Source organism: Saimiri boliviensis, chromosome 13, assembly GCF_048565385.1.
Source record: "Saimiri boliviensis isolate mSaiBol1 chromosome 13, mSaiBol1.pri, whole genome shotgun sequence".
NCBI lineage: Eukaryota > Metazoa > Chordata > Mammalia > Primates > Cebidae > Saimiri > Saimiri boliviensis.
This window is the reverse complement of record NC_133461.1, coordinates 57,302,118-57,317,861: the sequence shown is the minus strand read 5'-3', so window position 1 is coordinate 57,317,861 and position 15,744 is coordinate 57,302,118. Positions and strand designations below refer to the sequence as shown.

General features: G+C 38.5%; 1 protein-coding gene across 2 annotated transcripts in view; it reads left to right on the top strand.

Annotated features, from left to right (window-relative positions):
- The window catches only part of YES1 (YES proto-oncogene 1, Src family tyrosine kinase), a 90,384-nt gene extending 79,510 nt beyond the window's left edge, over window positions 1-10,874 (top strand). For both annotated transcript variants that reach the window (XM_039463819.2, XM_074383709.1), the window contains one exon: window positions 8,300-10,874. In XM_039463819.2, coding sequence (XP_039319753.1) covers window positions 8,300-8,508 — 209 coding nt within the window. In that variant the 3' untranslated portion in view covers window positions 8,509-10,874. The remainder of the gene's footprint in view (window positions 1-8,299) is intronic.
- The last annotated feature ends 4,870 nt before the right edge of the window (window positions 10,875-15,744 follow it).

Genomic DNA, 15,744 nt, shown 5'->3' with positions numbered 1-15,744 from the left:
AGTAGATGGATAACAGTCAACAAAAGCCACAATCCTTGATAGGGTGAGCACATGAGGTATGCCCCACATTCACCTCAGCTTTCTCAGGACATTTTTCAAAAGGGCCTCTTACTGTTCCTTCATATAAAAAACATATCTTAAATATCCTGGGTCATCACCCCAAACTCTTAAGTAATTGTTCTTTTCCAGTAGTGTGACTGGTGTTGTTTTGTTCTTTTTTTTTTTTTTAAGACAAACTCTTGCTCTGTCGCCCAGGCTGGAGTGCAGTGGTGCAGTCTCAGCTCACTGCAACCTCTGTCTCCTGGGTTCAAGCAATTCTCCTGCCTCAGCCTCCCAAGTAGCTGAGATTAAAGGTACCCACCACCACGTCTGGCTAATTTTTTGTATTTTTAGATGAGATGGTTTTGCCATGTTGGCCAGGCTAGTCTCAAAGTCCTGACCTCAGGTGATCCACCTGCCTCGGCCTCCCAGAGTGCTGGGATTACAGTCCTGAGCCACCGTGCCCAGCCTGGTATATTTTAAAAAATATTAATTTGCCTTCTTTTCTTCAGTAGTTTATTTTGAGATCATTTTCTTGTTTTATTTCTCCTAACAAAACCTATTTATAAAACCAGTACTTTAAGAGATATATCTGCCATTAATAAAGAGGAATACGTAGTTTCTAGGTGGAAAGAAATTTTAGTTCACTTGAAATTCAGCTATCATTGAGTACTATTTTAGTTTGTTACTTCTCAAATTCTTCTACTGAAGATCCTGATGTTGAGAGTGAAATCACGTAAAATTCAGTCTTTAGGAAAAATGATTTTGCTAATCACGGGTTTTGCATATTATCTAACATATCCCTCTTCCCTATTACCTCCAACTGTAGATCTAATGCCATCAAATTTTTTCACCCACTTTGTCTTGTTGCTGTTATTTGCTGATAAGTTCTTCTCATTTAATGACTCACCCTTACCCTCTCCAACACAACTCCTCTCCTGTCTTTTTTTTTTTTTTGAGACGGAGTTTCGCTCTTGTTACCCAGGCTGGAGTGCAATGGCGCGATCTCGGCTCACCGCAACCTCCACCTCCTGAGTTCAGGCAATTCTCCTGCCTCAGCCTCCTGAGTAGCTGGGATTATAGGCACGCGCCACCATGCCCAGCTAATTTTTTGTATTTTTAGTAGAGACGGGGTTTCACCGTGTTGACCAGGATGGTCTCGATCTCTTGACCTCGTGATCCACCCGCCTCGGCCTCCCAAAGTGCTGGGATTACAGGCTTGAGCCACCGCGCCCGGCCTCCTCTCCTGTCTTAATTCATTGTCACCTTAATACACATGGTGATGATTTTCTATTACCCTGGTTTCATGTGGCTTGAACTCTTCTCCTATGTAATCTTGTCTTTCACTCTACCTTAGCCAGTCTTCCTGTCTTCATACCTTAAACCTTAATGTTACCAATAACTGCAATCCTTTCAGAATCTATTTCATCCATCTACTTTCTGACCACCACTTGCCGTCTTTCCAGCTAAGTCTCTCTACCCCAACCCTAGCAGTTTCTTGATGCTACCAGGATCTTTACTCCATTGTTTCTGCTACCTTTTCCTGCTTCTCAACCACTTCATGAAACCATTCTACTCCTTCAATTCCCTGGTGAAGCAGTATAATCACTTGTTTGCAGTTACATTGCCCTTTTCCCTTCTCTGATTTCATCATCATTGCTTAGCAAAATCACCACACTAAATAAATCCAACTCTGCCTCCACTATACCTGCAAACAGGGCTAGAGAAAACAACACAGCCGTGCAATATAGTTTCACTTTAAATGTATAACCATGAGGAGCTTTCAGTTTTAGCTATGATGCAGTGCCTAATATCCAGGTTACTATAGCACTATAAACAACTACAAAAGTTAGATAAAATATATAAAAGAACTGGTAGGATATTGCACCAAGGAAGGCCATATTCCTTGAGACAGGGCAAGGACATGAGATTAGCCTTACATTTATATTGGCTTTCTTTCTGAAGGCATTTTCTAAAATGGCATAGGGCAACAAAACCCAGACAGAAAGCATAAGTCTTACTAAGCCAAAAAGGCAGAGATCCAAGTGCTGGGATCTGAAGGACAGGGTCCCAGAGAAGGAACATAGGGAAAGAACTCTAAAATTCCAGTTAGGTATGGTGGCTCACACCCATAATCCCAGCACTTGGAGCCTGGGTGGGTGGATCACTTGAGCCCAGGAATTTGAGGCTGCAGTGAGCAATGGTTGCACCACTGCACACCAGCCTAGGCAGGAGAGCAAGACCCTGTCTCAAAAAAAAAAAAAAAAGACCCTCAGGTCCTTGGTCAGTTCCTAATCTGCACATACACAGGGAGAGGCTCTGGGAGATCTAACAGAAAATAACCACTAGGAGGCTGGGGAGTCAAGCAGAGTTCGGAGGCTACAGAGTACTAGGGAGTTCTTGCCCAGCCAAAGTGTGGATAGGTATTGGAGAATACCCTAGGCTTTTTGTTGAGACCCGAGAAAGTACATACCCTAGGAGAAAGGGCAAAACTGAGCAAAACCTAAAACTAAGCCCTGACAGGTAGGTGATCTGCCAGTAAATTACAAATGGAATTAAACTTAACATCCTTCAGAAAAAAGCTAACATGATCCAGATAATCTACGGTGTATAATTCTAAATGTCATAAAATAAAAAGTTACTGGACATATGAAGAAGGGAAGAGATGACTGATTATCAAGAGATCAAAATCAGTAAGAGCAAACTCTAAGATAACTCAAATCTTGTAGTTAGCTAAAGGCTTCAAAATACCAATATATAGAATGTTAAAATACAAGAAAAGTTTGTAAAAATAATGAAAAAACTGGAGAATTTCAGGAGAATTGGAATCTATAAAAAATCAAATGGAAATTTTTTTTTTTTTTTTTTTTTTTTTTTTTTTTTTTTTTTTTTTTTGAGACGGAGTTTCGCTCTTGTTAACCCAGGCTGGAGTGCAATGGCTCGATCTCGGCTCACCGCAACCTCCGCCTCCTGGGTTCAGGCAATTCTCCTGCCTCAGCCTCCTGAGTAGCTGGGATTACAGGCACGTGCCACCGTGCCCAGCTAATATTTTGTATTTTTAGTAGAGACGAGGTTTCACCATGTTGACCAGGATGGTCTCGATCTCTCGACCTCGTGATCCACCTGCCTCGGCCTCCCAAAGTGCTGGGATTACAAGCTTGAGCCACCGCGCCCGGCCGGAAATTTTATTTATGTTTTAATTTATTTTGAGATGGAGTATGGCTCTGTCTCCCAGGCTGGAGTGCAGTGGCACCATCTTGGTTCACTGCAGCCTCTGCCTCCCAGGTTCCAGTGATTCTTCTGCCTCTGCCTCCCAAGTAGTTGGGATTACAGGCACATACCACCACACCTGGCTAATGTTTTGTATTTTTAGTAGAGACAGGGTTTCACCATGTTGATCAGGCTGGTTGCAAACTTTTGATGTCAAATGACCTGCCCACCTCAGCCTCCCAAAGTGCTGGGATTACAGGTGTGAGCCACCACGCCTGGCCCTCAGTTAGCAATTTTAGAATTAATTGTAAAACATTATATGAAATTAAGAACTCACTAGATGGGCACAGTAGAAAACAAGATTAGTGGTTTCAGACGCAGTAACAAAGTATCCAAAGGTAAGGCATAGATAAAAGCTAATGATGAAGAAAGCAAAACAGAATGTATGAAACCAGTGGGCCATAGTGAAAAGGTCTAATTTATATGTATTAGAGGCCCAGAAGCAGAAGAGAGAAAAAATGAAACAGTAGCAACATTTTTAAGAAGTAATGGCTAAAAATCTTCTAAATATGATAAAACAAAATACCAACCCACAGATTCAGTAACCTGAAGTAACCACAGATTCAGTGAACCTCAGACAAAAAAAATAAACTCAGTGAAATTCAAGCAAACATACCATGGTCAGATTACAAAAATCAAAGCCAAACAGCTGTAAGGAGGTGGTGCAGATTCAACATTCCTAATTCAAAAATCCGATATGCTCCAAAATCCAAAACTTTTTGAGCATTGACGTGACACCACAAATGGAAAATTCCACACTTGTCCTCATGTGACAGGTCACAGTCAAAATGCCATCAAAATTTTGTTTTGTGCACAAAATTATTTTTTATATTATGTGAAATTACCTTCAGGCTCTATGTGTAAGGTGTATATGAAACAATTTTTTATTTTTTTAGACAGGGTCTCATTCTGTCACCCAGGCTGGAGTACAGTGACACAATCAGGGCTCACTGCAGTCTCTACCTCCCTGGGTTCAGGTGATCCTTCCACCTCAGCCTCCCAAGTGCTGAGACTACAGGTGTGTGCCATCCATCTAGCTAATTTTTGTAGAGATAGGGTCTCACCATGTTGCCCAGGATGGTCTTGAAATCCATTTGCTTGCTCTGGCCTCCCAAAGTGCTGGATTACAGATGCAAGCCATCATGCCTGGCTCATAAATCAATTTTGTGTTTAGAGTTGGGTGTTACCCCTTAAGATATCTCACTTTGTATATGCAAATATTCCTAAATCAAAAATCCAAAGTCAGAAATACTTTCTGGTTTCAAACATTTTAGATAAGGGATACTCAGCCTGTGTATTACCTACACAGGAACAACAGTCAGACAGCTGATTTTTCCTCAGGTATGGAAGCCAGAAAAGAATGAAATTATGTCTTTAAACTGCTTGGGGGAAAACTGGTGATCTAAAACACTAAAAATAAAAATATCTCACTGGGTGGGGTGCAGTGACTTACGCCTGTAATCCCACCACTTTGGGAGGCTGAGGCAGGCTGGATCTCGAGATCAGGAGATCGAGACCATCCTGGCCAACATGAAACCCCGTCTCTACTAAAAATACAAAAATTAGCTGGGCGTGGTGGCGGGTGCCTGTAGTCCCAGCTACTCAGGAGGCTAAGGCAGGGGAGTTGCTTGAACCCAGGAGGTGGAGGTTGCAGTAAGCTGAGATTATGCCATAGCACTCCAGCCTGGTGACAGAGGGAGACTCCATCTCAAAAAAAAAAAAAAAAAAAAAAAAAAAAAAAAAATCTTACTGAAATTATAATGTATATAAAAGTAGACTCTGTGACAATAACAACAAAGGGTAGAGGGGGTAAAGGAATAAGAGGTAAACCGCTCTGTTTGGAACAGGTAAAAGTACTTATTTTGAGTAAAGTATAATAAACCAAGGAAGCATATTATAGTCTTAATGATAGCTACTAAAATAATAAGAAGATAACATAAAAAGCTAACAAAGGAGAGAAAAAATTGAACAATGAAAAATGCTTGTTTAATCAAAAAGCAAGAGGGGAGAAAAGAATAGATGGAACAAAGAACAGGATGGTAGAATGAAATCCAGCTATATCCATAATTAAAGTACACTAAACATTCCAATTAAAAAGAAGGTAAGACTGGATTTTAAAGACATACACAAGACACAAGTAGTGTAATGGCATTTATTAGATACATACTTTAAGGTATTTAAAAATGACTGAAATTAAAAGGATGGAAAAAGATGTGCTCTGTAAATCCTAACCAAAGAAACAAAGCCTGGGTAGCAGTAGACTGAATTTAAAGCAAGAAATAATATTAGGGACAAAAAGGGACATTTCATGATGATAAAAGGGTCAGTTCAGCAGGGAAACATAAAAATCCAAAATGAGCTATGTAACTACATAGCTTCAAAATGCATAAAAATTTATATGGTCAGGATATTCTAGTTAAATTCAATGTTCAGATGAGAATCCAAATGTAAACAATTTGTAGATTGCCCATCTTTAAAGTAGAAAAGGAGATACTTTAAGCCAGGCATGGTGGCTCATGCCTGTAATCCCAGCACTTTGGGAGGCTGAGGCAGGTGGATCACGAGGCCAAGAGGTCAAGACCATCCTGGCTAACATGGTGAAACCCTGTCTCTACTAAAAATACAAAAGTTAGCCGAGAGTGGTGGAAGGTGTCTGTAATTTCAGCTAGTCGGGAGGCTGAGGCAGGAGAATTGCTTGAACCCAGAAGATGGAGGTTGCAGTGAGCCAGTTGCACCACTGCACTCCAGCCTGGGTAACAAAGCAAGACTCCCATCTTTTTTTTTTTTTTTTTGAGACCTCCACTGAATCTGTAAGACTCCATCTAAAAAAAAAAAAAAAAAAAAAAAAAAAGAGATAAAGTCTTTTTTTGATGATTTTAGAGGATTTGGAAAGAACTTTGCACATACAGCACAGACCCATCCACTGCATGCTCTTCTCACAGTAGATTGTCCATTTCAAAGCAACAGCTTCTGTTTACTATTATTTGGGGACAGTAATAAACCTTGATAAACACCACCAGGTATGAAATGCTTACATTTATTGACAGTATGCTGAGTATTTACCATGTTTTTTTTTTCTTCTTTTTCTTTTCTTTCTTTTTTTTTTTTAAAGACAGAGTTTTGTTCTGTCACCCTGTCAGGCTGGAGTGCAGTGGCGTGATCTCAGCTCACTGCAACCTCTGCCTCCTGGATTCAAGCAATTCTTCTGCCTCAACTTCCTGAATAGCTGGGATTACTGGCATGTGCCACCACACCCAGCTAAGTTTTGTATTTTTAGTACAGATGGTGTTTCACCATGTTGTCCAGGCTGGTCTCAAACTCCTGACCTCAGGTGATCCTCCTGCCTCAGCCTCCCAAAGTGCTGAGATTACAGGTGTGAGCCATCACACCTGGTTGGCATAAAATAATAGTTCTAATTATCATAAAATTCTGAAGAGTGAAATGAAAGGTTATTAGTAATTAGAAGTTATTTTCGTAGGTTCTGGCTTATTTAGAGTGATTAATCCTAACAGTCAATTAAAATAAAAGAATAGAGTAGAAAAAAAAGTACCAAAAGGATTTTCCTAGCACAGCAAAAGAAAAAAAGGAAAAAAAGTTTAATTATAGTAAGCCCTCACTGAATATTAATTCCCTTGCTCCTTTTCTCCTCACCTGAAACAACTTCTTGTATTTCGATGGATGGTAAAATATACTGGATTTCACTTTATTTATTTATTTATTTATTTATTTTTTGAGATAGAGTCTCACTCTGTCACCAAGGTGGAGTGCAGTGGCACAATCTCGGCTCACTGCAACTTCCGCCTCCCGTTCAAGCGATTCTCCCGCCTCAACCTCCCAAGTATCTAGGATTACAGGCACCCGCCATCGTGCCCGGCTAACTTTTGTATTTTTGTGGAGACCGGGTTTCACCATGCTGGCCAGGCTGATCTTGAACTCCTGATTTCAGGTGATCTGCCCACCTCAGCCTCCCAAAGTGCTGAGATTACAGGCAAGAGCCACTGCACCTGGCTGGATTTCACTTATGAAGATGACACTACCTATTAAGATGAAAAGTTCAGAAAATTTCCTTTTAAGTATTGAGTTTCAAAGTAATGTCATATAGGGTTTTTAAAAAAATAGTTTAAGAAATGTATCTTGAGAAATCAGTTATTCCTCAAAAAGAAATAACTAAAATTCTAAATAATAATGATTTAACTCCATTACATTTTCTTGAGAGAATCAAGTCCATTTTAAAAACCATTCCTGATTGGTTGATAAAGTTTACAAGAGAGATGAGGGATGGCCTGACTTGTAGGCAGGCAGGGAAGATGATGCGCCAGATGGGAAGTGTGGTGGGTTTGTTGGCTTGGGGAGACACTGTCAGGAAAAATTTGGAAAAGGAGGCTTTTTGCTGGCCTGTGATAAGATGGGATGAGCTGCTTATTATTAGGGGGTTGGGGGAAGGGGAATTATAAAGGAACACAAGAAAGAAACTGTGTAATATCTTGAAGAAAGTGAAACAGGTGATACTAGATAAGGACACTGTTTCAAGGAAGTAATTCGGTATAAAGTTATGTAGTTAGTATATTTGGCAAAACCAAGACTAGAACTTTCTTCTCAATTCCTATTTTAAAATATTTTCAGACACAATCTTGCCACCACTCCTCAGTAGCCCAAGTTTCGTCATTGTTTAATGTTAACATTAGAAAGTACCAGTACCTCAGAGTGGCTCCCTAATTCTTATTAATCAAATGGGGTTGGCTTTTGAAGACATCAGTATTAAAAATAAGATGTTAGATAGAATGAAAAATTAGACATGTTAAAACATAGGTTAGCATTTTCTAAGTTTTTCTTGATATTCTCCTTCAAAATATAATTTGTTGCTTCGTTAAAAGAATTATTTCACTAAATAAACTTAATATACTTTGAATCAGTTAGGGGCTAGGGGGTTTATGTTTTCCTAGTGGTAGTTAGGACTATTGTTCTTTAATGTTTTAATCCTGTGTGTTAGGTATGGTGAACCGTGAAGTACTGGAACAGGTGGAGCGAGGATACAGGATGCCCTGCCCTCAGGGCTGTCCAGAATCCCTCCATGACTTGATGAATCAGTGTTGGAAGAAGGACCCTGATGAAAGACCAACATTTGAATATATTCAGTCCTTCTTGGAAGACTACTTCACTGCCACAGAGCCACAGTACCAGCCAGGAGAAAATTTGTAATTCAAGTAGCCATTTTATATGCACAAATCTGCCAAAATGTAAAGAACTTGTGTAGAGTTTCTACAGGAATCAAAAGAAGAAATTCTTCTTTACTCTGCATGTTTTTAGTGGCAAACTGGAATCCCAGATATGGTTGCACAAAACCACTTTTTTGTTCCCAAGTATTAAATTCTAACGTATCAATGATGAATTTTCCAATCTGTTTCAGGGTCCAAAGAAAATAGAGCTAAGATACTGATGACAGTGTGGGTGATAGCATGATCATGAAGGACAGTGAGGCTACTGCTTATAAATCATTTTCTTTCTTTTCTTCCCCAAACTCAGAATTGCTCAAAGGAAATTATTGTCACCAATAAAACTTAAGAGATAAAACGCTATACCATAATGAAATCTAAAATTAAGGAATATCATGGGACCAAATAATTTCATTCCAGTTTTTTAAAGTTTCTTGCGTTTATTATTCTCAAAAGTTTTTTCTAAGTTAAATAGTCAATATGCAATCTTAATATATGCCTCCTTTTGCATGGACATGGGCCAGGTTTTTCAAAAAGAATATAAACAGGATCTCAAACTTGATTAAATATTAGACCACAGAAGTGGAATTTGAAAGTATAATACCGTATGTTAATATTCATATTCATGAAACTGAAAAATAGAATAAGAAATTTTTGACTTCAGTCCTTTTCTGAAGAGTTTGGCTTAGAATAATGAAGGTAACTAGAAAGTGAGTTAATCTTATATGAGGTTGCATTGATTTTTTTTTAAGGCATTATGTAATTGAAGCTACTATCCAGTCAAAGGGGAGATCTTTTAATCTTTAGATAGCATGCAAAGTAAGACCCAGCATTTAAAAAGCCCTTTTTAAAAAACAGACTTGGTACTGGTGAGATATTGCTAATGTGTCCTTATGGTGATGGGTGCCACAAATAGAAGATATGACCAGATCAGGGACTTGAATGCACTTTTGCTCATGTTGAATATAGATGAATAGAGAGGAAAATGTATTTAGAAGAAATACAAGAAAAGAAAATGTAAAAGTTTTGCAAGTAGAGGGATGGAATGAAATGTTTAATGTTGATGTCATAGAGTGACAAAATGGCTTTGCTGGCACTCAAAGCTCCTCATTTAGCTATGTTCTGAGACTTTGAAGAGAATTATAAGGTATAACTGTAAAACTAAATACACTAAATGGGTGTTATTTGTTCAAAATAGTGAAGTTACAGCTTCACATTAATTCCAGTAGGATACGGCTTTTATGCAAAACATTTTTAGAACTCCAGTTTTCAAATCATGTTTGAATCTACATTCACTTTTAAATGACCACTTAATGGTGGTCATTTTTCCCCCTTTTAGAATATATTAAATAGTTGATTTGGGGAGGAAAACTTATTCTGAATATTAACAGTGGAGGAAAAGGGGACAGTTGTTTTTACCTTAAAGTACAAAAGTGAAACATACAAAATAAGACTGATTTTTAAGAGTAACTCAAAAATTTCAAATTACAAATTTGAATAGCAGCACTAGTGATTTCAGTGTCTAGCAAAGGAAAAATTGAACCTGATAAATAAAATGAAGGTCTGGTGTGTATGTTTTAAAATACTCTCATATAGTCACACCTTAAATTAAGCCTTATATTGGGTTCCTCTATTTTCAGGATGTAGTTCTTAACTGTCATTATTCACCTGATTTAATGATTAAATTTGAAATTCTGTGCCATGGCATATATGTTCAAATTCAAACTATTTTAAAATGTGATAGATGAACTTCATGCAAGTTGACAATGGTTCTGGTACTAAAAATTGTGGTTGTTTTTTCTGTTTACGTAACCTGCTTAGTATTGACTCTACCAAGAGGTCTTCCTAAGAAGAGTGCCATCATTATTTCCTCTTGTCAACAACTTGTGACATGAGAGTTCTAAAGGGCTTTATCTGAACTATGATATTGTAATTTTTCTAAGCATATTCGGAAGGGTAACAAAATTATGTACTAAATCTGATCAGGAAAGTAAGCCAGGAAAAGTTGATAGTATTCATTAGGTTGTAACTGAATGGAGCAGTTCCTTATATAATAACTTGTATAATAGGGATAAAACACTAACTTAATGTGTATTCATTTTAAATTGTTCTGTATTTTTAAATTGCCAAGAAAAATAAGCAAGTTTGTATATTTGAAGATTTTTTTCCAACAGCTTTTCATCTTCAATGTCTTAATGTGGAAGTTAACCTTTACCAAAAAAGGAAATGGGCAAAAACAGCCTTCTAGCACACTTTTTTTAATGAATAATGGTAGCCTAAACTTAATATTTTTATAAAGTATTGTAATATTGTTTTGTGGATAATTGAAATAAAAAATTCTCATTGAATGCATCTGTCAGTCTTTTGAGTTGCTATTCATATTCTCATTAATTTTTTAAAAATTGGTATATTGTGAATTTCTTCCATTGGAAAAAAAAATGTTCAGTTACTTGTAACTACTGAGCAGAATGTAATCCTTTATTAAATTCAGAACATTATTGAACTTGTTCTTTGTGGTCAGTTTTCCATGTCAGATGAGTGACATTATTTTTACAAGTATTTTCTTCTTTTTAAAATTATACCAGCAAGTAATACAGAAACCTAAGTAATTTGAGTGGAGCTATTCACAATCTATGTGAAGAATTTAAAGTATAACGACCACTTTTATTTTAAGTTAAGGGGCCTAATTTTTTAGGCAAGAAAAATATATGAGCTTTGCCTTATCTCTGTGTGTTTTATAATTATTATATAGATATAATGAAAAAATTATACTAAATTTTGAATGGTCATTCAAAAGCATTCATTTTCAATAAGATAATAGTGTTTGTGATATTTTACTATTATCTAAAATTATTAGCTTTTTCTCTGATTTCTAAACACTTCATTTAGTAAACATTTATTCGTGTAGTATAGCAATAGTTCCTCAATTTAAGAATTTTTTTGGCCGGGCGTGGTGGCTCACACCTGTAATCCCAGCACTTTGGGAGGCCGAGGTGGGCGGATCATGAGGTCAAGAAATCAAGACCATCCTGGCCAACATAGTAAAACCCCATCTTTACTAAACATACAAAAATTAGCGGGGCATGGTGGTGTGTACCTGTAGTCCCAGCTACTCAGGAGGCTGGAGCAGGAGAATCACTTGAACCCAGGAGGCAGAGGTTGCAGTGAGCCGAGATCTTGCCACTGCATTCCACCTTGGCAACAGAGTGAGACTGTCTCAAAAAAAAAAAAAAAGTTACTCTAGTTTCTCGTTTGCCTTTTAATTTCCTTTTTTATGCTTAGAAGTCATTGTCCACCCCAAGATTAATATTCAACTATGTTACAGTTTATACATTTTTTTTGAGACAGGATCTTGCTGTTGCCCAGGTTGAAGTGCAGTGGCACCATCGTAATTCACTGCAGCTTCGACCTCCCAGGCTCAAGCAGTCCTGACACTAAAGCCTCCCAAGTAGCTGGGAGTACAGCTGCAAGACACCTTGCCTGGCTAATTTTTCTTACTTTGTAGAGACAGGGTTTTGCCACGTTGCTTAGGCTGATCTCAGAACTGAGCTCAAGTGATCTGCCTGCCTCGGGTTCCCAAAGTGCTGGGGTTACAGGCATGAGCCATTGCGCCCAGCCCTATAGGTTATGTTTTTTGAAAAGCATTTTAATTCATTTGGAAATTGAGTATAAAAGGTGACTTAAGGGCCAGGCACGGTGGCTCACGCGTGTAATCCCAGCACTTTGGGAGGCCAAGGTGGGTGAATCATAAGGTCAGGAGTACGAGACCAGCCTGGCCAACATGCTGAAACCCCATCTCTACTGAAAATGTAAAAAATTAGCTGGGCCTGGTGGCAGATACCTGTAATCCTAGCTACTTGGGAGGCTGAGGCAGGAGAATTGCTTGAGCCCAGGAGGAGGAGGTTGCGGTGAGCAAGGATCATACCATTGCACTCCAGCCTGGGTGACAAGACTGCCTCAAAAAAAAAAAAAAAAAAAAAAAAAAGTGTAGCATGATTTTTTTTTTCCCCCATACAGGTAATTTTCTCATCACCAATTATTGGTTAATTTATTCCCATTGATTTAGGTTTCCTTCCTTTCATTACACATATATCTTACATCTGTTTTGTCCAATTATCTTTCATCAAAGCATTTTGATTACTGTCACTTGATAATGCATTTTAATAATACAGCAAGTTTCCTTCACTATTCCTTTTCTTAAAATTTTAGTGTCCTGACAAATTCTTGATTAACTCTAGCCTTTATTTTTTTATATTCCTATATAATTTGTGAGATTTTGGTTGGGATAGCATGCTTATAAACTAATTTGGTAAGAATTTGCATCTTCCATCAGGCTTCTCATCCCATCTGTGCAAGTCTTCATTTAGATAAAAGTTTTTCTCTAAGCTTTCTATGTGGAGTTGGAAGATGAGTCTTATCTTGTATTTGATTACACTGCTCAAAGGGTGCCATTCAGTGCTTCTGGAGACCAGATTCCCATTTTGTTACAAAAGAAACCAATAAACAACATGCAGAGATGAAAAACAGTGTGCCCCAGTAGCGTTTATTTCCCTAAAATCAACTCCTCCCTGTCTTTCAGTATCTCCTTTTTTTGTTTAAACTACATCAAGTTGAGTTGTTGTCACTGACGACTGTAGTCCCGATTAATTTTCAAATTGTTAAGAGGGAAAGGAATACTTCTGATCAAGCAATCTGTGCCCAGTGTCATCTGTTTGCCCTCCACATCCAGACTGCCTGCTCCTACTAGAAGGCTGACTGGTACTTATCGGGGGGCTCTCGATTCCTGTTACGGGAGGCCAGTGAGGAGCTCTAGCAGACAGGAGAAAAACAGGGCAAGGGATTTATTCCCCAGGCTCCCTTCTTGAGAATCTGGGCTGGCTATGTCCTGCTCCTCCCTGTCCAGCTTCTGTCATACACCTTTCTTTTGGAGACTGGTAGCAGCTTCCATTCCTTATGTTTTCAGCCTTAAGGTTGATGACAGTTTTGCTGCTACTAATGCTGCATTAATCCGTGTGGTTTCTATCCTACCCACCTCTTTCTAAATAAATATCGTTGATTTGAAATTTTTTTGTTTGTCTATTTTAGAGATGGTCTCTGTCGCCCAGGTTGGGGTACAGTGGCAGTGGCATAATCATAGCTCACTGCAGTCTCCAACTCAAACGGGCTCAAGGAATCCTCCCACCTCAGCCTCCAAAGTAGCTAACTACAGCACAGGCCACCATGCCTAGCTAATTTTTGTGGGGTTTTTGTTTTGTTTTGTTTTTTGTTGGTTTTTTTGTTTTTTGTTTTTTGTTGGTTTGTTTGTAGAGATGAGGTCGTGCTATGCTGCCTATGCCGGTCTCGACCTCCTAGACTCAGCAATCTTCCCACCTTGGCCTCCCAAAGTGCTGAAATTACCAAGTTTGAGCCACTGTGCCCAACTTCTTGATTTATCTTAATTTGAGAATGCCAGCTGTTTCCAGTTGGGACCCTGGCTGATACTCATTATGCCAACAGCTGTATCAGAAAATAGGAAACTCAAATTATCACATCAAAGTGACAGTTTATACAAAATATTTTCAGTGCTGTGTATACAAAATTGCAGCAATATATGCAATATTAAATGTGAAATTACAAGACTTTTTTTTTTTTTTTGGCTCAGCCTATCTGGAAAATTACAAGACAATTATTAACTGTGGAGAGAGCATACCAAATCTTGAGACATGGCACCATCTTGGCTTACTGCAACCTCTGCCTCTCAGGTTCGAGCAAATCTCATGTCTCAGCCTCCTGAGTAGCTGGAATTACAGGCATGCACTACCACACCCGGCTAATTTTTATCTATTTAGTAGAAACAGGGTTTCACCCTGTTGGCCAGGCTGTTCTCAAACTCCTGATCTCAAGTGATTCACCCACCTCAGCCTCCCAAAATGCTGGGATTACAGGTGTGAGCCACCACAACCAGCCCAAAACAAATCTTTTTTTAAAAGAGTTTTTCAATGCCTATTTTCCCATTATTAGTAAACATCTGTTGTAAAACTGTTGAACAGAATGTTCAATTCACTGTTTAACTGCAGTTCAAAAATGAACTTTATTAGTTGAATTTTAAAATGCATAGGAAGGAGGCTGGATGTGGTGCCTTATGCCTGTTATCCCAACACTTTAGGAACCTGGGCCGGAGGATCGCTTGAGCCCAGGAGTTCAAGACCAACCTGGGCAACATGAAGAAACCACATCACTACAAAAATTAGCTAGGCATGGTGGTGTGTGCCTGTGGTCCCAACTACTAAGGAGGCTGAGGTGGGAGAATTGAGCCCAGGAGGTAGAAACTGCAGTAAATGATCATGCCACTGCACTCCAATCTGGGCAACAGAGTGAGACCCTGTCTCAAAAAACAAAACAACAAAACTAGAAATGAGACTTAGTAAAACGATAAAAGCTAAATAGATAAAATGTGAAAATTCTCCAGTAGGAGGAATGGCCCCTGGGACCTTTAAGAAACAGATAGGATATTCAATTTTAAGATGCTTGCAGAGTCCTTGTTACCCCAAACCTTCCTTCAAATCAGCTACACACAGCTGTTAGGCAGTGACCTTTAGGGAAGAAAAGGGATTCAGTCATGGCCAGAAGGTATAATGACAAGGTACAGGAAAGGGTAGGGATGGATTTCATAACCTAGTTTAAATGCAGTAGGGAAATAAATTCAGCAAATAAACTAAATCAGGTAAATAGAAAAGTCCAAGTACTTACAGAGATACTTGGAGAGACACTGGATTTCACAGAGACATGGGGTAGGGGTTCAATTCAGCTTCACTTCAGTCTTAAAGGTCAAGTAAACTTGAGTAAGTTGAAGGACTTTGACAATCCAAAGTAAAAAATTGTCACTAGCCTGTGATAATAGGGATGAGAGAAATAGAAAGTAAAACCTTGCGGTTGGCTAAAAACATTGACAGTGATTCTAATAACTGAATTAAGTGATGTGGCCCCTAAAGTTTATCAGATTCCATTTATTCACTCATAATTACCTATTTTCACGGAAAGTCTTAACTCTCCTAAAACATTGAGAGGATATTCCATGGAACTAGATGGCAAACTTGGTTTGGTAGGTTTTGTAATCTTTACCATTGCTAGAAAGTTAGAAAAGGGTGGCATCAGTTCAGCAAATTTTGAGAAACTTGTGGAATCAGAAGAAACTCAATCTAAAATATAAGAAAACATTTTTGCAGAGTTTTAAGTGCAATTT